This window comes from Xenopus laevis, chromosome 5S, assembly GCF_017654675.1.
Source record: "Xenopus laevis strain J_2021 chromosome 5S, Xenopus_laevis_v10.1, whole genome shotgun sequence".
NCBI lineage: Eukaryota > Metazoa > Chordata > Amphibia > Anura > Pipidae > Xenopus > Xenopus laevis.
The window spans coordinates 86,766,056-86,789,368 of NC_054380.1; the positions used below are offsets into that span (position 1 = coordinate 86,766,056).

Genomic DNA, 23,313 nt, shown 5'->3' on the forward strand with positions numbered 1-23,313 from the left:
CACTGAGCTTTTTTGCAGAGGAAAAAGTCTTAACAAAACAGACATAGCAATATTTACATTTTGGGGTTGCTACCCAATGAAAACTTGGTATTAAATTACTCACCTAGTTTTTAAATTTTGAATCTGGAATATAGTTAGTATTTGTGCATGAGGGAGATGTAGCGCTGTATATTTGACTTGTGTTATTTAAAAAAATAAAAATAAATAAAGCATACAGCCGGTAAGAGAGGAACTGTAAGCTTTTCTGGGGCAGGGCCCACTTTTTTGTTTTTGGTATGCAAAATATTTTAGAGGAGATCTTTTCTGCATTTTTTTACTTATATGAGCGGAGGTTGAAATGCTGGCGATTCCTTCACGTAAACATTTAGTACTGTTTAATCCCACATTTGGTCAGATCAAGTTACCAAAATAACCACTAGACAGACAGATGTGTTCTACACTGTTTATTATTTGTACAGTTTGAGGGTCACAAAGAAAAACAGAGCAAATCACAACACAAGGAGCACAGAAATGTGAGGGGAAGTCACACTGCCACAAATAACAAAATCAATCCTGTGCCAGCACTAATGATTAACTCTGGCAATGATATGGTTAAATCCATAAACTCCCTTTTACTGCAGGAGCTAAAGGACACAGAAGTGCCATGTGTGCACAATATGTAATTACTTGTGCAGCCTTCAGCATTAACATGAGCACCTATAGAACTCCAAAGTATCCCTCATCTCTTATTTGGTCACATAAAATAGAGTGCTAAAGTCGTTACATTTAGAAACAATGTGAAACCTTCCATGCCACATACTGAACCCAATGCTCTAACTTCTGCTCAGCTGTTGCTACTGCTCTGGAAAGACTCTGCTGGCCTTTGACAGTGTTAATATATCGTATATATGTAAGAAATACTAGGGAACAGTCAACCTAAGAAGGTTGCCAGTTCCATGATGAGTAGGGTTGGGATGTTTGTGGGAAACACTACACTATACAAGAATACGATCAGTTATTAATATTCACAGATGGGCATTAGAGAAGAGACGGCCTGGTCAGAGCTAATTACATGTCAGGCAGTTATTAGCAAACTGCACTGCAACTATGGCCCAGAGGATATTCCATATCATTGAGAGCGCACTTTGTAAATAATGAAGTCCTCCAATGCTAAAGAAGGGAACAAAGTAAAAGTATAATGGAGCAAAGTTGGTTATGTTCAGGTGGGAAAAAAGGAAGGGCTGTCTCACACCTTCATATCTTGCCCATTCTGACCCCTTTGTTAAGAGTGTTGACTTGCTTTTCTGAATGAAAGGACTTCAGCTTTAGAGCTGGGGCCACTGTTTTCTTATTAATGTGATGCATTAACACCGTGTCTCATAGATCCCACTGCGACCAATGTATCGCACCCATTTGATCACATCATGGTCACTGTAATTTAGTTTTGGCTCAAACACCTTCAGGTAACGCACTTTGAGTCCAGATGGAGCAAACGGGACCTAAAAATAGAAAGAAATTGCTTTAAAGACCTGCAGGTAAACCTTGTGGGATTAAAACTACTCGATACAAATAAAGGTACCAGTTCTATTACAATGAATGCTTGGGACCTAGGGTTTTCTGAATAAGGGACTTTTCGGTCATTTGATTCACCTACCACACATTAAGGCTACTAAAATATATTTAAATAAAACTAGGGATCCACTATTTTGGATTCGGCCAAAACCCTGAATACTTCGTTAAAGATTTGGCCGAACCAAATCCGAATTTGCATATGCAAATTAGGGGTGGGAAGGGGAAAATATTTTTTACTTCCTCATTTTGTGACAAAAAGTCATGCGATTTCCCTGCCTGCCCCTAATTTGCATATGCAAAATAGGATTCAGTTTTGGTTAAGCCGGGCAAAAGGATTTGGCCGAAACCCGCTGAATAAGGCCGAATCCTGGATTCGGTGCATCCCTAAATGAAACCGATAGGATAGTTCTCCCATCAATATGGATTCATGCAGCTTAGTTACTATCATGTACAATGCATGTTTTTATTATTACAAAGAAAAAGAAAATAAGTGAACTATTTGTTTAAAATGCACATCATGGAAGATGACTTTTCAGTAAATCAGCATTTTGCGGATAATGGGTCCCCAGATAAGGGATATACATTCTTGAAGTGGAATTGTCCGACATCCCTACTTGTAGCTCACATGCCAAAAGCTTAGTTTGCTCACCTCAAAGTTCATGGATATTGGAGGCCGAGCCCATTTCTTCTTATCGTTGGTAGGAAGCAGCTCAATCTCTGCACTAATCTGAGACTCCTTCATACCAGCCATGCGCTTTATTCTGCAAAGTAATTATTAAAACAATATATTTATTTCTAAGAGGCTAACATTTCTCCACACAGTTACATCCTGAACTGAGAGGGAATGCATCAAATTACAACACTTAAGCTTGGCCATACAAGCCCAGTTTTGGTCATTTAGTTGTTCTTCCAAAATATCCGGGCATGCATGTCATTCTGGAGGATCAGTTTTGACACACCAATTCCTTTCTCGTCCTTTTTGTTTTTTGCAATCACAAGCAAGTTGTCTTGACCAATACAGAGACAGGCTTGCATGACATCTCTGAGCTACTCATTTAGAATAATTGCCATCCTGCAACTCTACACAGGCCCTCTGCAAATCGCTGGCCCATGGTTTCAGAAACTACACTAGTTCAACTTTGCAAACACTTGGGAAGCTTGATATTTTTTTACTGATGCATGCATTCTTTTAGATGGGTTCTTTATTAGGCATTGGTATCCACAAATGGCTCCTGATACTGCACATTGTAATACTTGTATATGATATTGATTTAACCAGAGAATAGAAATTAAGTTTTAATCTTACAAATATTAATTCTGGGCAGGGATACAGCTTATAATGCCCCATTTTTAAAGACTTTGTCCTTATATTCACCACACTACTCAAAGAACCATAAAGAAATGGCAAATCTTGCCACTGCTACAAAGCATTCATTCATAAAATGTGACCTATGGTTGGAAGATATGGACGGGTTTTACATAATTCCATGCACTCACATCTCCAAACCTGATCTGTAAAAGAAAAAAGTGAATTTGAAATTCTTACTTCCAGACAATGGCATTCTCACTGGCCTTATACTTTGCTTTCCCCTTCATACAGATGACCTGTACTCCGCTAGTGTTGAGTGGAGTTGGAATCCTCACCTACAAAGGAGATAAACACATTACGTTTCAGCCCTTTATCAATGCCTTACTCATCTAGCCAAAGACACAGTAAATCCAATTTGAAACAGGAGAAAAAAGATTGTGTTTCTGAGGCACTATATCATGCAATCTTCTATCATGTATAACACCTTGTACAGGTTTTTAAAGGGGTGGTTCACCTTTACGTTAATTTTACTATGTTATAGAAATAGGGATGCACTGAATCCAGGAGCAGGATTCGGCCGAATCCTTCTGCCTGGCGAAACGGAATCCTAATTTGCATTTGCAAATTAGGGTCAGGGAGGGAACTCACATCACAAAACAAGGAAGTAACAAAATGTTTTCCCTATCCCAGGCCTAATTTGCAAATGCAAATTCGGATCCGGTTCGGTACTCGGTGAATCTTTTGCGAAGGATTCGGGGATTCAGCCGAATTCTAAATAGTAGATTCGGCGCATCCCTATATAGAATATCCTATTCCTAACAAATTTGCCACCCCTCTGCACACACAGATATTTTAAGCACATACAAAGGACATTTTTGGACATTGGAGAGAACACCAGAGAAGACTGTTTTCCATAGCACAATTGCTGACTTCAAGCATATGAAACCAATCAGCTTAATATGTTTATATGTGAATGGCTACATGTAAGTACTGAAATTCAAAATAGGCTCTAGCATGTCAAGTACATAAATGGCATTCTTCGCTATAGAGTAATCTTTTCATTTTCACAATTTATCCTTATACATTTTCCTTATTCAAGCAATGCCATAATCTTGAAAAAAATAAAATGCACAAAGTGTAACATTAGTTAGTGGTTAGCCTTAATTATAGGTCCTTACTTTGTGATGTCCTGGTCCTGCTTGTATGAATTTATTTTTCTCACTCACTTTACTAATCTGGTAGAAAAATGCATACATACTGCAGTTGTGCTACTGCCCCTTTACTTTAACATCAGGGTTAAATGACTACATAAACTAGTATTAAATATACATTAACTTATTCATAAATTGTATAAAACTTGGTCTCAATTTAGCAGAGCATCTTTATATGTATGTCCCTTTTTCCCTAATGCTGCTCACCTCAATCTTCTGAGCCAGAAGTGAAGGTTTAAAGTTAGATTTGATGACCACCTTGACCTCAAGCTTTGTGCGTCCCACCTCACGAACAAGAGGAATGACACGGAATGGTAGGATGATATCCTTTGTCGTTCGATATCTAAAACATATTTATAAAGCATTCATATTAAAACCATAAAAAAAAAAAACTAAGATTTTCTGGATATTAATAAGAAGGACCAACCTCATAAGCTCATATTCTCCATCTGGAGGTATAAAGCTGATGCTGCGCTCCGAGTCAAATTTGCTAAGCCGGACACACTGGTGGAATGTACAGTCATCAATGGCAATTGATTGTTTTCCCCTGCAAATGAAGTATAGGTAAGATTCACTAAATGTACACGTTAATGTACAGACAACCCAAGTGAAATTATTAAAGGGGAATATATGCCTAGAGTTAACAAGAGAAATGGGGACCAACTAAGGGATTCAAGCCTGAGATCTACAGTGCAGTTAGATTAGATTTTGATTCAAGGGCAAAATACATGTAACTTTTGGGGAAGCAAGGGCATTTTGATTGTATGGATTGTCACAATCCATCAAGTGATTTGTTTGGTGTTTAGATCCCCTGCTTACACTATAGGCAATCTGACCAGGTCTAGTATAGTGATACTTGGGGAGATATGCAAGAATTATGCATGTGAACCATACTTGTTCCAGTTTAAAGGAATAGAAACATCAAAAAATTAACGTGTTTTAAAGTAATGCTACAGAGTGGATCTGTTATCTGCGGTGTATCCTGTACCGTTTTCAGATTTGAATGGCTGCCCCCCATGGCTACACAGCAGTTTGTTTACATAAACTATATTAGAGTTTCTGAAGCAAACCAATTTTACAAGTGTAGAGCAACAGTACATTATATTGTCATTACTTTAAAACACTATTTTTTTGGTGTTACTGTTCCTTTAAATAGTCCAAGACTGGAAGTATTTGAAGACAATTCCATGTTTGCTCACCACTACATTTCAAAGAAAAGTAAATATCTTCATGTGGCATTAGCCTAGGGGAGTCCAAACTGCGGCCCGCAATACATTTTCGAACCACCCCCCTCTGCAGCCGGTGCAGTGGAAGTGGCCAGCGGTGAAAAGGAAGTCTGCTGCAGAGCCAGAGAGGGAGCCGGAAGAGGAGCCAAACGTCACAGCAGCACGTCACACGTGCGCCTGCTGCAAGAATCCTGCTGCCGACTGGGATTCTACCTCTCCATACAATGATGCCACAGCACAGGCACGCCAAACCGCCTCCCCATTCCCACTGCAGCAGCCAGCTCTGTTCTCTCTCCGTTACACACTCACTTTCTGTCACTCCCCCTCCCTCCCAGAAACCAGGCATGAAAAAAAAGCTACACTCCTAAAAAAAACGTTCTATCCCCTGACTCAAACCCCCCCCCCCATAGTTTTACAACTCCAGTCTCCGTTACACACAAGCTCTGCTTCTGGAGCTGCCAGAACCTAAAGGTGGACTCCTTGACTGTGACTTACTTCCCTGCTGCCGCACATACATTTCTATGTGATCACGGAGATGCTTGTTAGATCAGCAGGATCAAGCTGCTGCAGCAGCACATTCACTACTCAAGTGTCTCTGTGATCACATAGAAATGAATGTGCGGCAGCAGGGAAGTAAGTCACAGTCAAGGAGTCCACCTTTAGTTTCTGGGAAGTAGGGGGGGAGCTGGCAGCTCAGAAGGAGAGGAGCTTGTGTATAACAGACTGGAGTTGTAAAATAAGCTTTTTTTCATGCCTGGTTTCTGGGAGGGAGGGGGAGTTACAGAAGGCGAGTGTCTTACAGAGAGAGAATGAACAGTTGAAATAAAAGTTACAAGACTACAGAGGCTGGATGCGGGGGTGGGTGGGGGCTGGCTATGGGGACAGAAGGAGATCAGTGCAGTAGGGCACTAACATACCATCGTTGCTTCACATTTCATTTTGCCTGCAGCTTCCTGAATATAAACTTAATGGTTCTAGTCAAAGAATGTCACGCTGAATGGTCGGCCCCACACGTTTTCACCTCACCAAATCTGGCCCTCGTTTGGACACCCCTGCATTAGCCTTTTCACAATTAACGATAACATAGAACAAGGTCATGTAATACACCTTAGGCAAGGAATTTAATACATTCTCCTAAGAAGACCTTCGAATTGCATAATATTACCATTTAAGTAGATGTTTGTTATTAATTAAAAGTCAGGTTAAAAAACCTCAAATTTTTTTATGTTACTGGTCCTTTAACCAGCTTACATGCCAGTGGTTCATAGGCATTTAGACAGTTCAATAAAATATGCAGAGTAGATTTAAAGAGCCTATACATGCAAACCAGAGCTCAAGATTCATCCTACTGATCTATATCGTAAAAGTCAAGAGCAGTATTACAATTTAAGTTTATGTAAACAGACTTTTTCGCACATTCAGATTCCTAACCAACGAACACTACTCACGTTTTGCCAGTTTCATCAGCAGTTCCTTTGCCTTGTTTCTCAATCACGATTTTGTCATTCATTCCAAACTTGCACTCTGGCATTCCGCTCAGGTAACTCTTCATCACCACACGCCCAGACACATGAGCGCTAAGTACCTGCCCTGTAAACATGAGAGAGCAGGGATTAGACATTACAGTTTAGAGATATTTAATACAGAAACTTACTCTGCTAGTATTGTATGCACATTTTGACTTACTTTTACAAGACCAATGTTTATTTATTTATTTTTTTAAATAATAAGAAAGATCTGTGTGGCGCTCACCAGATTTTTGCACAAGTTGTAGATCCTTACTGTACTCACTTAAGACATCATATTTTATAAACTAAATGTATGTAAAATATCATCAACACCTTATCATGGCCAACAACTTCATACAGGGGGTGGCACATTTATAAATATTCGAATTACGAATTGTTGCAAGTTTTTTTTTTTTTAACTCACATGAATAAGATTTTACTTGAAATTAGAATATTCAATTACTTATCATAAAAATTAAATATCTTAAAACAGACAAATTTTATCGAGTCGAAAACTCTAATTGAATTCAAATCAAATTCGATCAAACTCGATTCTAGTTTTTTTTTTCTGAAAAAAACTTGAATGTCAGGAAGGCTGCAAACATCTCCAAATTGCTCACTGGAACTCTCCCATTGACTTATACAGCAATTCAGCAGGTTTTAGAACGACGCGTAAACCAAAAATAAATCAAATTAACAGAGAAAATTTAAGGAGAGACAAATAAGCCACTCCCCACTTAAATAAATCTGTTAACCATGAGGACAAAACAGGATTTTTTGATACTCACAGCTAAAGCCGTTTCTCTATAGTCGATAGGGGGAACGGGGAACGACTGGGGTTAAGCTCCACCCTCAGGAGGCAGGACACTTGTAAAAATTCTTTAAGGGGCAGTGGGTCTGGCTTAACCCCACACTGCACAAACCTGTTCCGTTTGTACCAAAGAGACTGCTGAACAGCGATAATAGTACAACTTGAGGCCTCTGCTGAGGAAAATGTGTTGAGACTGTAAAGTTAGTGAAGGTATGCACAGACGACCAGGTAGCTGCTCTGCAGATCTGATCCAAGGAAGCGGAGTTGCACCACGCACAGAAAGCTCCCACAGATCTTGTGGAATGTGCTCATCTGGTGGTGATCTTCCCTTAGCATTGTATGCTTGGCAGATGGTCTCTTTGAGCCATTGTGCAATAGAAGTCTTAGAGGCTGCCATGCCTCGACGTGGCCCGGTCGGCAGCACGAACAGTGTTTGGGAATGCCTAAAGGACTTCTCCAGGTACCAACGAAGAGCTCGAACCACATCCAGATTGTGAAGTCGTCGTTTCTTATTGTTCTTGGGTTCAGGACAGAAAGATAGCACCACAATTTCTTAGTTCGTGTAAAATGAAGACCCAAACTTTGGTAGGAAGGATGGAATTGTGTGTAGCACTGCTTTGTCCTTGTGGAAGACTAGGAATGATGGATTGCACGAGAGCGCTCTGAGCATTCAAAAACCCGTCTGGCCGATGAAATTGCCACCAGAAACACAACCTTCCAGATGAGCCAATTGTCGAAAATAGTCCCAGAGGCTCAAAAGGACGAGATACTTCTTAGACCCAGGTTGAGGTCCCATCCTAGATTCGGCAGGCGAAATGGTGGGGCGACGTTAGCCACTCCCTGTAGAAAGGTATGGACTGAATCATCAAGGGCGAGGCGTAACTGGAAGAACTGGGAACATTGCACTCCAGGAAAGGTAAGTGTGCCTCTTTGCACCAGTTTCAATAGCTGTATTAGACGCTGTGATAGGATTTAGAAGTGGGTTTGCGCACCCTCAACATTAGATACTGTAATAAAGTTGGAATAAACAGAGGTTTATTCCAACTTTACTACAGTATCTTATACTTTTTGGGAGTGTGACACAGGCTCCTAGGAATTCACAGCGATACACTTTGCTGGGACCAGCAATTTGTCTGGCACTCTCAACATTGTGGCAATGACCTCAGCCACTATTCCTCGTCGTCTCCAAATGGCTGCTTCAACAGCCATCACGTAAAAGTGAATAGTCCCGGGTTGTGATAAAGTATGGGAACCTGATGCAGAAGGTCGCTCCTGGGAGGAAGACAAACTGGTTGTGTTATCGACATTTCTTGAAGATCCGAGAACCAGGTCCTCCGGGGCCGGTAAGGTGCTATTACAATCAGCTTGATGTGCGATTGCCTGATTTTCTTCAAAACCTGAGGCAACACGGGGAGAGGAAGGAAGACGTAAGCTAGGTCAAACTGCCAACACTGTCATGGCATCCACCCCAACTGCCATCAGATCCCGATAAGTGAAAAGGTTTGTCACCTTGCGGTTGGCCCTAGATGCCATTAGGTCGATCTGAGGTTGACCCCAGAGTCTCACGAGCACTGCAAATACCTCCGGGTGAAGTTCCGATTCTCCCGGATCTATTCGGTTTCAACTGAGGAAATTCGCCTTGGTGTCGGAAGCTCCGGAATGTGAATGGCAGACAGCCTTACCGAATTGAGCTCCGACCAACTTAGAATTTGCTGGGCCTCTGCTAGAGCTGCCCTGCTGCGGGTTCCTCCTTGCTTGTTTATGTATGCGACTGTGGTGGAGTTGTCGCTCTGTACTCGCACAGACCTTGTTTGGAGCTGGTGGGACCAGTGATGGAAGGCTAGTCTTACTGCCCTGAGCTCCAGGATGTTTATTGGTAGTTTGGACTCGGCTAGAGACCATGGACCTTGTACTGATAGATTGTTCCTCATTGCCCCCCAACCTTGTAGGTTGGCATCTGTTGTTAATACAGTCCAGCGTCGCCCAGGATAGGTTCTCCTGTCGTAGCCACCAACAGAGAGATTCCGTTGTCAAATGTAGTAGGGTGAATCTTTGGGAGAGAGGCCCTCCTTTCCATCCAGATAAAATGTTTACTTGGAGCGAGCGTAGATGTATTTGGGCAAACGGCACAGCTTCTATAGAGGATACCATCAATACCAGTACCCTCATCGCCAGGTGAATAGTGGGTCTTCTGTCGGAAGTAAGATTGATCTGATCTCTGATGTTGCTGCTACCGCCATGAGTTTGGTGAAAACCCTGGGGGCCAATGATAGACCGAAGGGGAGCGCCACAAACGGATAATGGAAGTTCTTGAAGGCAAACCTCAGGAGTCGATGATTGGGCAGCCATATCAGCAGGCATCCCTGGTGTACAGGGAGATCATTAGTTTTCCCAGTTCCATTCCTCGAAAGATAGATCGTAGTGTCATTTTGAACCGTACTGACCATATGCACTTGTTGAGACATTTGAGATCCAGTACTGGTCTGAATGAGCCGCCCCTCTTCAAAACCCGGAGAATCTCTCAGACGGGGGGGGTACAGGTATGATCACTCCATTCTGTTGCATCTTGCAGATGCAATCCCGGAAGGCTCGAGACCTGGTAGGACTGCAGGGTACTCTGGACATGAGGAATTTTCTGAGTGGGTGTGAATAAAAGTCCAGATGATAACCCTTTGAAATGATCACAGTGACCCAGGCAACCATTGAATGTTGATTCAACACCTCCTGGAATTTAAGTAACCTGCCCCCTATCAGTTGCCATGACTCCGGAGGGAGTGCGTGTCAACCTGAAGTGGACTTGTCGGTTGAGGGCTTGTTGGGCTACCCGTCTTTCAGTTTTGAAGGAAAATGAGAATGTTGGGGAGGGCTGTTTCCTCTTGTGAAGCGTCCACTTTGGTCACGAAAAAATTTGCTCTTTCCACCTGTAGCTCGAGAGATGATCTTTTCTAGTTCTTCCCCCCAAAAAAAAACTACTTTTTAGAACTTAGGTCAGCTAACCAACCTTTCAGTGGGTTATTTGCGCAGTGTCCAGTGCGGCATCAAACAGATAGGCCAAAGCCTCTGCAATAGATTGTGCAGATGACATGAGGTCAGCTCTGGGTACTCAGTCTTGAATGTCTCTCAGCAAAGATTCGGACCCCGAGGGGGAGAGGTGAATGGCAGGCAGAGAGGGAGCAGCATGATGATGAAACCCAGCAGTGGGGAGCAATCAGGCGAAATAAATCAACATGAAACTAAGTGATATACTGTACTCGCTTCCATTCCTCTCCAGCCAGACCATCTGCTTTCCCTAGAGTGGTCAGTATAGCCCTGAGAGGCTAGGGGATGACCCCGGTAGGCTTTTCCCACAAAGGGGGTTCAAGGATACAGGTAGCCCTGCTCCTGGTGTCACCCGATAGCCAGAGTTGAGCTGTCAGTAATTCTTCTTCATAAGTGGATGTCCATCCTCCGCGGAAGCAGGACACTTGAAAACTGAAAAGGTTGGTGCTGTGTGGGGTTAAGCCAGACTTTGTGGCACGAATTTTAAAGAATTATTAGAAGTGTCCTGCCTCCTGAGGGTGGACCTTAACCCCAGTCGTTCCGTGTCCCCCTGAGACAAGTAATGCCATTCTTTACCGTTAGGATCAATCAAAAAGAAAGTAATGAATAAATATAGTAAATGTAGTGTTGCCCTGCACTGGTAAAACTGGGGTGTTTGCTTCAGAAACACGATTATAGTTTATAAACAAGCTGCTGTGTAGCCATGACATCACATGACTAAATAAACGTGCAGGGGATATCCCCGCTACACTAGCCTTTTGTGTTTGGCAAATTTCTGTGTTGATAGCCATGGGGGCAGCCATTCAAGCACAAGACAAATAGTAGATAACAGATAAGCTATGTAGAATAGCATTGTATACTACAGGGCTGATCTGTGCCTTTTCTCCTTTTTGAGCTTTGAATGGCTGCCCCCACAACTACCCAACAGCTTGTTTATGTATACTATAGCAGAATTGCTGATGCAAACAAACCAGTCTTGCCAGTGCAGGGCAACACTAAATTATATTTATTATAATTTAATACACTTTCATTTGTTGGTGTTACGGTTCCTTTAATGAGAACCTAAACTGCTGTCACACTTACCATTACCTATAAAAATCTGTTCTCACACAGGCAAAACTTTAGGATACCACTAGGCTCTGTGTCAGTATGAGCTTATTTAGGAATGATTGAATTGTAATCAGTGTTCTGTCGTCATCATCATCAATAAGATTAAATACTTTAAATGTATAATTTATTGCAGAAAAACTATGGTGTTACAACAACTACTCTTTACAGATGTGATATTTCCTTGTTTAGATGCTGGTTCCAAACAATACCTTTCTAATAAGACACACAAGTACCTCAAGACACAAAAACACATCCACACTCTCACCTTGAGGAGACATTAGCAGATTGACACTCTCTAACACATCTAAGAACAATTCATTTCGACGATACTTTATTCCTTCACGTCTCCACCCGATCTGACCAGTCACCTGGCTGGTAATCTGGGACTGCTCCTCCTTGGTCTGACAAAAAATAGAAAGAAAAGTTGTATACTGGAATTCAACAACCAGCAAAGTACAAATCCACAACAAATACCTAGCAGCTACTGGACTGTCATATGGGACTGGTGACCTTACAGAAAATTATTCCTCCCATATTACTGGAATATAAAAATATGCAGGAACATTTGGCATTCATAAATGTAGTCACAAAAGTAGTCATAAAAGGAGTCACAAATCATATGTTATGATGCTGAAATCGCCTACATGCAGCTTAACCGAAAAAAACAAAAGACAAAACATAACAAGGAAGAGGGTTATTAATAGATCTAACATATGAACTTGGAAATGCACTTCATTGGAACTATGCCTACCTGATGCTACAGTCCAGCCACACGCAGAAAAGCGAGGAAGCAACAGGATGAATATGTAAGGGTGCAGATAAGCACATCAGGTGACACAGGAACAAAAACAAGAACAGTCAAGTTAGAGTCAAGGGAATACACTTAGGCTGAAAGGCACAATTAGTTCCAAAGTAAAACTACTGGAGACATTTTAAAAATAGGAAGAAGCACCATTTGCATAGCACAGAAAAGCAACACAAATTCATCAGAAAATGATTTTATTAGACCCATATATGTAAAGTTGATTAAAACTGCATTGGCTACAGCAAAACGCAACATTAAAGTTGTACTGATGGAGAACTAAAGCTAAAAAACTTAAGTAGTATGCCAGAAATATTGTAGATTATGTTTTGGGATTCTATACCGGCCAAAGAGAACCACCACGCCCCTTCAGCAGTGAATATTTGTGCTCCAAAGATGCCCCAGTAGCTCCCCATCTTCTTTTATGCTGATTCACTGCACATGCTTTGTGCTGCTGTCACTTACTGAGCTTAGAGGCCGACTCAGAATATACTGTATATGTATAATGTAATTGTCACAATACAAGGCAGATTACTAATTAATTTGGATTCTCATTACATGGCAGCTCTGAAAAGAGCACAATTAGCATTTAAAGGAATTGTTTAGTGTAAAAATAAAAACTGGGTAAATAGGTAGGCTGTGCAAAATAAAAAATGTTTCTAATATATTTAGTTAGCCAAAAATGTAATGTATAAAGGCTGCAGTGATTTGATGTATAACTTGTTAGTCTGAACACTACTTCCTGCTTTTCAGCTCTCTTGGTTTACACTGACTGGTTACCCTGGCTACCAGGCAATAACCAATCAGAGACTTGAGGGGAGGCCACATGGGTCATTTCTGTTGCTTTTGAATCTGAGCTGAATGCTGAGGATCAATTACAAACTCACTGAACAGAAATGTACCATGTGGCCCCCCTTCAAGTCGCTGACTAACTCAGAGTTATAGTGCTGAAAAGCAGGAAGTTGGATTCTGGCTGTTTTATTAGATATCTGTTCACTCCAGCCTTTATACATTACATTTTTGGCTAACTAACTATATTAGAAAAATTTTTTATTTTGCACAGCCTATCAATTTACCCAGTTTTTATTTTCACACTGAACTGTTCCTTTAATAATCAGGCCTGTAGCATCAGCTTATGAATGGTAAACCATTTTCTGTTTGATTTGTGATGACCCCTCAGCTTAGCTTCTCAACAGCCGCTCAAAACTTACAGATCATGTGCGTGTTGCAGACACTCTTTACAAAATCCAAGATGGGAAACTCATATTTAAAATAAGGCAGGGACTACAAAAGGCATGTATAGTCAACCTTATCTTATGATCTTCATGTAACAGGATGGATCGGACACCTTGTAATATATTTGTATATACATCAAGACTGAAGTTAAGACAAGTACAGATATATGAGCGCTATCCATATCTGCTCTTACCTGACTTTTGATCCCTTGTTGGGTGATGAAAGTCTTTAGTGCTCCTGTTTCAGAATTCTGAGGGTAACCAAAATCCAGAATTTCTGTAAAATATTGAAGACAGCATGAGACGTAGGCCTTTATTTGGACAAAAGTTAGCGGTTTTGTGCTGTGTGCACTGCCTCGTTATCACATGTCCGTGAATTGGAAGAGCTAGAGAGAATAAAGATCTGTTCAAGTTGTCATGCAAGTCTGTTGCTCTCATCTTGAGTGTAGAGTCGTTGTCAGAAAATACAGAGGGGAAAGGCCAAAATGGAAGAAGTGTTAAGGCAAAAACAAACGAACATGTATAAAGCATAGAGCTGCAACGGGAAGTGGAAAAGCAGCCTAATGCTGTAATGACTGTATTAGAATCAGCCAAGCCTACTAAAAGCTTCCCTACACATTAAGGGGGTTGTTCACTTAAAATTAACTTTTAGTATGATGTAAGTAAGAGTTATCTGGAGACGAGTTGCAACTGGTTTTTATCTTTGTATTATTTGTGGTTTCTGAGTTATTTAGCAGCTTTCCAGTTTAAGAATCAGGTTGTTAGGGTTAAAATTGCTCTAGCAATCATTCATTGATTTGAATAAAAGCCTAGCATATGAATAGGGGGAGTGCCTGAATAGAAAGATGAGTAATATGTTGCAATAACTATACATTTGTTGCCTTACAGAGGATTTGTTTTTTTAGATGGAGGCAGATGTTCATTTGAAAGCTGGAAGAAGGCAAATGAATCAAACTATAAAAAGAAAAAAATGAAGGCCAATTGAAAAGTTGCTGAAAAGTAGCCATTCTGTAACAAACTAAAAGTTTAATTAAAGGTGAACCACCCCTTTAAATGCTATTTCTAAAATAAGCATTTTTATCATTGGCACATTACCATCTAGCAGCTCGTAGATCAGCACAAAGTTGTTCTTTATGTTCTCCTCGCTGATCTTTCCAAAGTATGCAGTCATGACATCACACATTTTGTAGAGGAACTCAAAGACCATGGCAGCGTTGACATTTTGTTTGGTGACTGCAGCTAGCCAGATGTTGGAACGTTTCACGTGAAAGAAGCTTGTGCGGGCAATGTTGGTGACAGGCGAGCGCACCTGCTGCCGGGCATGGATGACATTAACACGGAAGGCATCCACGGCATTCCGCCTGCAGAGAAGAGAAGTAGAATTAACATATGGTATTTTAGTGTTATAACTGCCAAACTACGCACCACATTAATAGCTCTTCTGGTGAAAAAAGGTTAACCATGGCAAATTGGGTTTTATAATCAATCATAATTCAGGGTATAAGTATTGTGCATGGGTTACTGTTAAAACATTATAAATAGCCATAATAATAGAAAATACAATTCTCAGATGTGATCAGTTATCAGGAAAGGAATTAAAGGGGAACTCCGGCTTCCAAACCAAAATTTGTTAAAGAGGCCCACATAACACAGAAACCCCATCACAGTTACCTGCTTCTTCAAAAAGTATGAATACATCCAATTTTCTATGCTGAAATCCAGCTGTTTAACAGTTCTTCTCTTTCTGCATCATTTGAAATCCTGGCAGGGAAGGAGGGACTAAACTCTTATGTTACAAATTGTAACATCTTCTCCACAGCTTACAGACAGCATGCAGGAACTAAATAACCCTCAATGCATTGCAATGTGATGTTTGGAGGATGCAGGCTGAGGACAACTGGCTGTTGATACAAAGTAACAGTAGTCAGCCAGCTCAGCAAAGTAGTCAGACAGATCAGCAGGGGGCTAGGCTTAGGGGACTGTTCAAAACCATTAAAAAGTGCATATTTTTTAATTGATGCTTATTGAAACGTTGCTTGAAATTATGTTTACTTTTCAAATAGCTTAAGTTATTATGTTTGTGTGGAGTTCCCCTTTAAAGACCCAAAACTTAAGAGGCAAAATTTGCAGGCCGCCTGTTACAATATAATATCCATTTTGCAACTGTTGCTAAACAGCAAAAACCCTTTTCTGCCAGAGAACTCTGCAGTGTAGTCAACCATAAACAGCAAGATGCTCTGTATGAAAGTGCAAAAATTGAAAAAACAGACATAAAAGAAGAAAAAAAAATCTGACAACCTGAATGGCCAGCTGCAGAACTTGCTGCAGCTGGAATAAACATTGGTAAAATATTCAGTAATACTGATTTGGTTTTATAAGAGGTCACTTTCTAATGCCAATATACATAAATTAAATAATTGTATCTGGATAGCGAATGGTTGTCACCGGTTTAAAACAAAATATCTCAAGATATAAAAGTAGCATTGGCACAAGCATAAAGCAGCCGCTACAGATCTATGTGCAACCATGATCTTACCTATTGCTACAGCAGCCAATGAGAAGATGAGATGGAAAGATATGGCACCAGCAAGGAAAAGGACAGTGACAGCAATGAAAGAAAGGGTTAGAAATAAAACACTAACACAATAACATAGCACATCAGAAGAGCCCAGTGAGGGAAAAAAAGAAGCCACAGCAGGATAGAATAAATGCATCAGTAGGTTGCATTCTAAGGAAATCACTGACACCAATCACTGACTATCAGGGACACATGACCACATCACATGCTCCTTCCTTTATGTGACAGATTGTTCAGCAGAGCTCAAGAAAGATTTGAAAATATCTACGTATAGTTTCCATATTATCTAGTCGCTTTCTATCTTATCAGCCTGCAGAAATATAGTGAGTAAACAATTTAACAGAAATTGCTGTGTCTCTGCCAACCTCATTAGGAAAGATCAACTATGGAATAAAGGGTAACAAAGAGTGTGGCAAATAGACAAAATTAAAGACATATGCCCTTAAATATCTTTAAAGAAAGGTTTCCATTCTTGTTTTCTAAGATGGCATAAAAACTGCCAATACTACCCGTACCAAGGACTTAAATATTTGCACTGTGTCCACTGTGAAGGCAATTCCATTTGACTGCACCAGCAGAAGAAACGCCACATCTGATATTAGCAAAAAAAAGCCAATAGAGGCAGTCTGTTCCTGGTTATTATATTCTATTCAGAACTGGGTCATGGGTACAGTTGTACAGTACACAAAAACAAACAAAATAGTATAAAGTATATTAGTAAAGAAAAATAAACAATGTCCCTTTTAAAATTACTATATTATGCTATCGGAGTTGCAGAGACTTTTTTGGCACTAAAAGCTCAATCACATCCAAAAAGAAATATTGCATTATCCCAGAAATAACACCTTCTACAAATCCTCATGTTTGTCATTCATTTTTAATGTTACATTTGTATCTGTAAGCAAGCTACATCATGGTTACCTTTGTACTTTTCTGAGAGATCTTTGTCTCAAATACTAAGAAATATCATGCACTCAGAACTGTTATCCTGCCTGAATGGGTTTTGGGAAAACTCATTCATTCATGTGCCTTTAAAGTGAGTCATTGATATGCAATTTATCCACCGTTTCATAAATCCTTTTATTAAGATCCAGACAGCCAATTGTCTCATTCTGGATTAATGCAATCTTAAAAGAGAAGGAAAGGTTAAAACTAAGAAAGCTTTAGCAGATAATATGACAGCTGCTATCCTAAACAGAGAATTTCTTCTATAGAATTTTTTCTATCTTGCATTATTGCGGCTAATCTTTTCGTAATCTGCCTCAGTAGCTTTCCTTCTTCTTTAAGAGCACTAAAATGGGACTAATATTTTTCCCAATGTAAACCTACCCACTACTATTGCTCACTAACGTTGCTCATTCAGCACTCTGCCTTTTTCGGTTTCTTTAGACACCATCAAAAAAACTTGTCGATATTACGGACTAGAAAAATGACAAGATTTTTCCATTCATCAACTACTAAAACATTATCTATGCAGCCATTCAATCTTGCTCCAATAATGGCAAATCTGCTATAACTTGGTCTACAAAACTTTAATCTCTTGCAGTCTTGTCTGTAAACAATTCTCCAGCTAGAATCCTTCTGCTAATAAGAAGGAAATGTCCCCTCAACTGTAGAACTGTTATAGTGGCTCCCAATTGCTTGTTACTTACAGATGGCATGATGGCACAGCAGTTAGCATTGCTACCCTGCACACTGGGGTTCAGAGTACGATTCCAAGATGGGCATGATGTGGAAGGTGTTGGTATGTTTTTTTTCCGCATGTATAATTTAGATTCCTCCCACACTCCAAAAACATGTAATTGTGTCTTTGTGAAATGTACTTCGAAAATGATGGATAATAAACTGTATTCCTGGGCACGTCTTTTGTACCTCTCAGTCGCCACTTTTCACACCTCAAATTTCCAAAGTTACTGCCCACCTTATATGAATCCACATCGACCATAGCTTTCACAACTGTACGGCAGGTTAAAAGTTAAACTTATTACCGCTCCACTGCAAAACCACATAGAGCTCATAAATAAGCCTGACACTATGTAGTGAACACCTTTACTTTAGGTGGAGAAAAATGAAGATTTATCCCAGGGATAGACAAATAATCACATTTTGTCCCAAATTAAAATTGTATTGATGTCATTCATAATGCTTTTACTGTGATCTGCAGAAGCCCAATGGTGAAAACATAGTCGGCAGTCAAATAAGTAGTGCAGGTTTTGTACTGAACCACTTCTGTTGATGTTGAATCTAAGTGCAAATTTTAGTTATACTGGAAAAGTGGTCAGTGGAAATGTTAAAAGAATGATGAATCCATGTAAGTTGCATGCCCTGCATTTTGTTAGTAGTGGGTATATTATATAAGGTGTTGCATAATTCTTGGCTTTATTATTAGGGATGCACCGAATCCAGGATTCAGTTCGGGATTCGGCCTTTTTAAGGAGGATTTGGCCGAATCCTTCTGCCCAGCCATACCAAATCCAAATCCTAATTTGCATATGCTAATTAGGGGTGGGGAAGGCAATCGTGCGACTTTTTGTCACAAAACAAGGAAGTAAAAAATGTTTTCCCCTTTCCACCCCTAATCTGCATATTCAAATTAGGATTTGGTTTGGTATTTGGCCAAATCTTTCGCGAAGGATTTGGGGGTTCAGCCGAATCCAAAATAGTGGATCCGGTGCATCCCTATTTATTATAAGATAAAACCAAAGATATTCAGCTATTATGTAAAACCAAAGCAATCAGAGTGCCATCACGGCTGCGATTTAGATTCTAGCTGGCGGGAAGGCAGTTTGGGAGATTAGTCGCCCGAAGAAGAAGAAGCAATTTGTTGCTGGGTGACATCTCCCGAAATAGCAGCATGTGTCTCTGCCCTAAAAAGATCTCTTTACACATGAACAGAACAATGGGCTACTGCTTTTAAACTAGAGGAATGGAACCCAGAAGCAACACAATGCACAGAAAGTGAAGCTGTGGGATGCTGCCAGTGGTGCCGTGATAGCAAAAACCTTAAAAAGGCAAATTATCCAAGGTTAGTGTTTGTTTTTTACAACAATGAGTGATCATCTAAACGTGTTTTTATACATACATGTAGAAATACGTAAAGATATATCTATCATGAGACTTTATAAAGAAAATAATGACAATGCAAGTGCAGGTTCATGATCCTTATTCTTGGTAACCTGGTGGACTGTTAAAGTATATTTTGCAGAATATGTCAGTACCATATAAAGAATATGACTATGAAGATTTTCATTCCTCTAGGTCATGGTATATCTAATATAAGTAATTCAGTTTTTTTAATTACTTACATTAGATATATAAAGAATAATAATAATCCCTGTGCAGACTAAGAAATAAAATCCATAAAAGTTTATCCACCATACAAATGCTTCTGCTTTCCGAGCGAGAAGGGTGATCACCACATTACTTTGCATAATTAAAAATTATGGCTTTTTTTGGAGAGAATTACATAGATTCAGATTTTTTTTAAATAGGAAACTAACCAAACATAGGAGGGAAGCTATACCTTTTTACAATGCACTTAAGTAAACGATCATATTAGACTACTTACCCAATGTCATCTCGATATACCCGGGAGATAAGGACCTCGCCCTTATGATTATATATGAACAGTCCTCCAATCATGGTAAATTCTTCTTAGTTTTCCCTTCCCATGATGAAAAGAAAGCTAGATCTGGAACAAAGATGCAGATTTTCAAATACCAGTTTAAAACTTTGCTTTATGCATTTAATGAGCAAAAGAATTAACACTTCTCTGTATGACAATATCGTTTTTATCTAATCTGCCCCTCAAATATAAAGTATTACAAAAAACTGGCCCTCTACATCCAAAGAGTTGGACACTACTGGCCTAAACCAAAGTCCAAGTGTCTCTAAATCTGTAATTCAAAGCAAAGTTGTGCAACATTCCATGTTTCCACACAGTAATTTCTATAACCTTTTAGTTTTCAAAAGGCATTGCACTATACACTGCAGCTGTCAAAATAAGCAAAAAGGTTCCAGAGATCCTGCACTCTAGTAGTAAAGAAGTCAAACAAATATGTAGGTAACAGGCATTTAAATTTATAGCATGCTACTGACATGCCAAAACCTAATTTCAAATAATGCTGTAGACACCCCCAGGACCTGATCCAAATGATGGCAATTAGTTCTTACCCCAAAGTATTTTATTTTTAAAGCTCGAGCAGCACCAAAAGTCACATTTCTGCTTGTTAATCTTTCTCATTGGCGGAGTGGGGAACAGTAACCCCACTGCTTTAGGGTAAGGCCAGACAAGGAGATTCGGGGAGATTGTCGCCTGGCGACTTATCGCCACGTCTTTTGTGCGACTATCTCCCCGAACTGCCTCAGCGTCTTTTCCCCATTAGCACAGGGGATTTTGCGCTGTAGCCTATGGGGAAAAGACGCTAAGGCAGTTCGGGGAGATAGTTGCGCAAAAGACGTGGCGATAAGTCGCCAGGCGACAAAATCTCCCCGAATCTCCTCGTCTGGCCTTACCCTTAAAGGTAGTTGGGCCTGTATTTTCAGGCTAAAGTAAGTCTGCTACTTTGAAAATACAAACTGCCATCCCATAGCAAATCCTGGAAATCCACTACTACTAAAACATAATTTCGAAACATTTTTCTAAATGATGACTGAGAGAACTATGCTAGATATGTGGTCACAAATATAAGCAGGACGTGCTTCAGGGGTCAAAAGAAGTAAGTCAGCACTATTCATGTACATTATACTAGGTAAGGAAGGAAGAGTTTGATTGATGAAAGAGAAAAAAGTGGAATTTGCCAACATCTTCCTTACAGGAAATAACAAAAAGGAAGTCAATCTCCATACAGCCATTTCCGACACTGCAAAAACCATTTTATGGTTTGTCTTGTACAATACATAGTTTGCGCACTAATATTTTTTAAGCACAAAATAAATTATACAACTGGTGAAAAACAGTATAATATAGGGAAGCACTGTATATACAGTAAACAGAAAAGGCACACAAGCAAACTACAGCAGCCAGACCACAGAGCAGCCTTAGCGAATACAGGTTTTACCTGAAATATCAGCAACCACAGACATCTTTCAATTGAAATTGTACCAAATTTTATGGTCTATGTTTGCACCTAAATATATATGGAAATAAAATTAAATTGAAGAGGAAATAGTTAAATCTATGCAGAAAACAGTTATGTTACAGCCAGATGGGGCTAAACCAGGATTAAGTCATTCCAGATGCAGCTAACTGGAATGAGCAGAGCTAAATCTCACCAGGGGTGTTGGTGAGTATAATATTAAGCAATACATTTGCTCAGATGCAAACTTCCTGAATTTTTTTTTTTAATGTCACTAAACGAGGATCAAGCCTTAAAGGGACAGCGAAACTTCCAGTTTTAAGAGAAATGCAGCCTGATATCAACTTGATTTTTGGCCAGTTATCAGTGGAGAAGTCTGTCAGAGGGCCACATACATGGGCCAATAAGTTGCCAATTCAGTTTTTTCAGTAGCCATATTCACAAAACACAGCCAAAACCCACATAGTAAGGCCTCATGGACATTGGCCACTTGGATCCAATTGCAATTAGCAAGTAGTCAGCATGCATAAAGATTTTACTGGTAGAACTCATATTTGAGGATATGTTGGAGGCCAAACAATGTAACCTTGTGTTTTTTTGCCATGAATAAATGCGGATCTAAGCAGAGGAAAGCCATATCAAGAACTGTACTTGGCAACCAGCACGTCTATGTTGGTGGAGAAAAAGATAAAGGCAGGGCGTGTACACAGGGAATAGAATTATCTCCACAGAATGCAAGCAGATACCCAGCACATCACTGTAATATTAAACTGCCTTCCACCCACAACACAATCTATATTATAACATTACAGCACTATCATCATTTGGACTGCAGCTGCAGAGAAAGACAAACCTTTAATATATTCACATATTCTCTAACGGTTTAATTTAAAATCAACTACCTGTATGATTAGGCTTAGGGATACATTTCCCTTTATACAATGTAGATATTTTTGTATTGAAAATATAAACAGGTTAGTCACATTTTTTACAATGCATCAGAAATAAAAAAAGCTTACTAGCCAAAAAAGGTGATAAATATTTAAAGGGGTAGTTCACTTTTAAGTTAACTTTTAGTATGATAGTGCTCCTATCAGCAAAAAACTGCACCGGACTGGGGTTAATCCAGAGAGCACCACGGAGCAATAGTGCTTCTTCTTTCTTCAAATTTCGGCAGACACATGCACAGTAGAACAAAATAGCTGGCTTTTCGCTCTACTGCGCATGCACTAACTTTTGGCACCCCCAAGTGTAAAGGGACTTTCCTTCTCCTTTAATTCAAAGCTGAACTAAGAACAAGACTATGGTATATTAAGAGGGACACAATAATGTAGCGACCACAAAATTAGGCCGACAAATACAAGAGATCCTCTGTACTCACCCATACCAATATATTTATATATTTAGGACATTAAAGGGGTTGTTCACCTTCCAAACACTTTTTTCAATTCAGTTGTTTTTAGATTTTTCCCCAGAAAATTTAAAGTTGAATGTTCATGTCTATAGTGTTTGAGTCTGGCAGCTCAGTAATTCAGGCGCAGACTGTAAACTGTTACAATTTTGCAACATTTGGTTGATACATTTCTCAGGAGCATCTCTTGAATAAAAAACAACTATTGTATCAACTCTAACAGCTGCCTGTAATGAAACCCAGAGATTCTTCTGCTCAGCAGGAACAAAGATAAGAAATGTATCAACTAAATGTATCCATTTAGAACAGTTTACAGGGTCGGCGACCCCCTTTCCGAGAGCTGCTTCAAAAGGTGAATAATTACACTTGCACTTCAATATTAGAAAAAAACGGTGACACAGAAAATTGTAAAAAGTTGAAAACAACTAGTTGTTTGAAGGTGAA

At 39.8% G+C, this 23,313-nt stretch overlaps 1 protein-coding gene across 1 annotated transcript; it reads right to left on the reverse strand.

Moving 5' to 3' along the window:
- Positions 1-430: 430 nt before the first annotated feature.
- On the reverse strand, positions 431-20,070 carry ap2m1.S (adaptor related protein complex 2 subunit mu 1 S homeolog; the record flags this gene model as incomplete). The annotated part of the gene is given in 11 exon segments (NM_001091631.1): positions 431-1,478; positions 2,201-2,312; positions 3,098-3,195; positions 4,279-4,414; positions 4,499-4,618; positions 6,746-6,887; positions 12,031-12,166; positions 12,517-12,522; positions 13,997-14,079; positions 14,898-15,163; positions 19,949-20,070. Coding segments are annotated over 11 exon segments (1,308 nt in total). The 3' UTR covers positions 431-1,343.
- Positions 20,071-23,313: the final 3,243 nt, after the last annotated feature.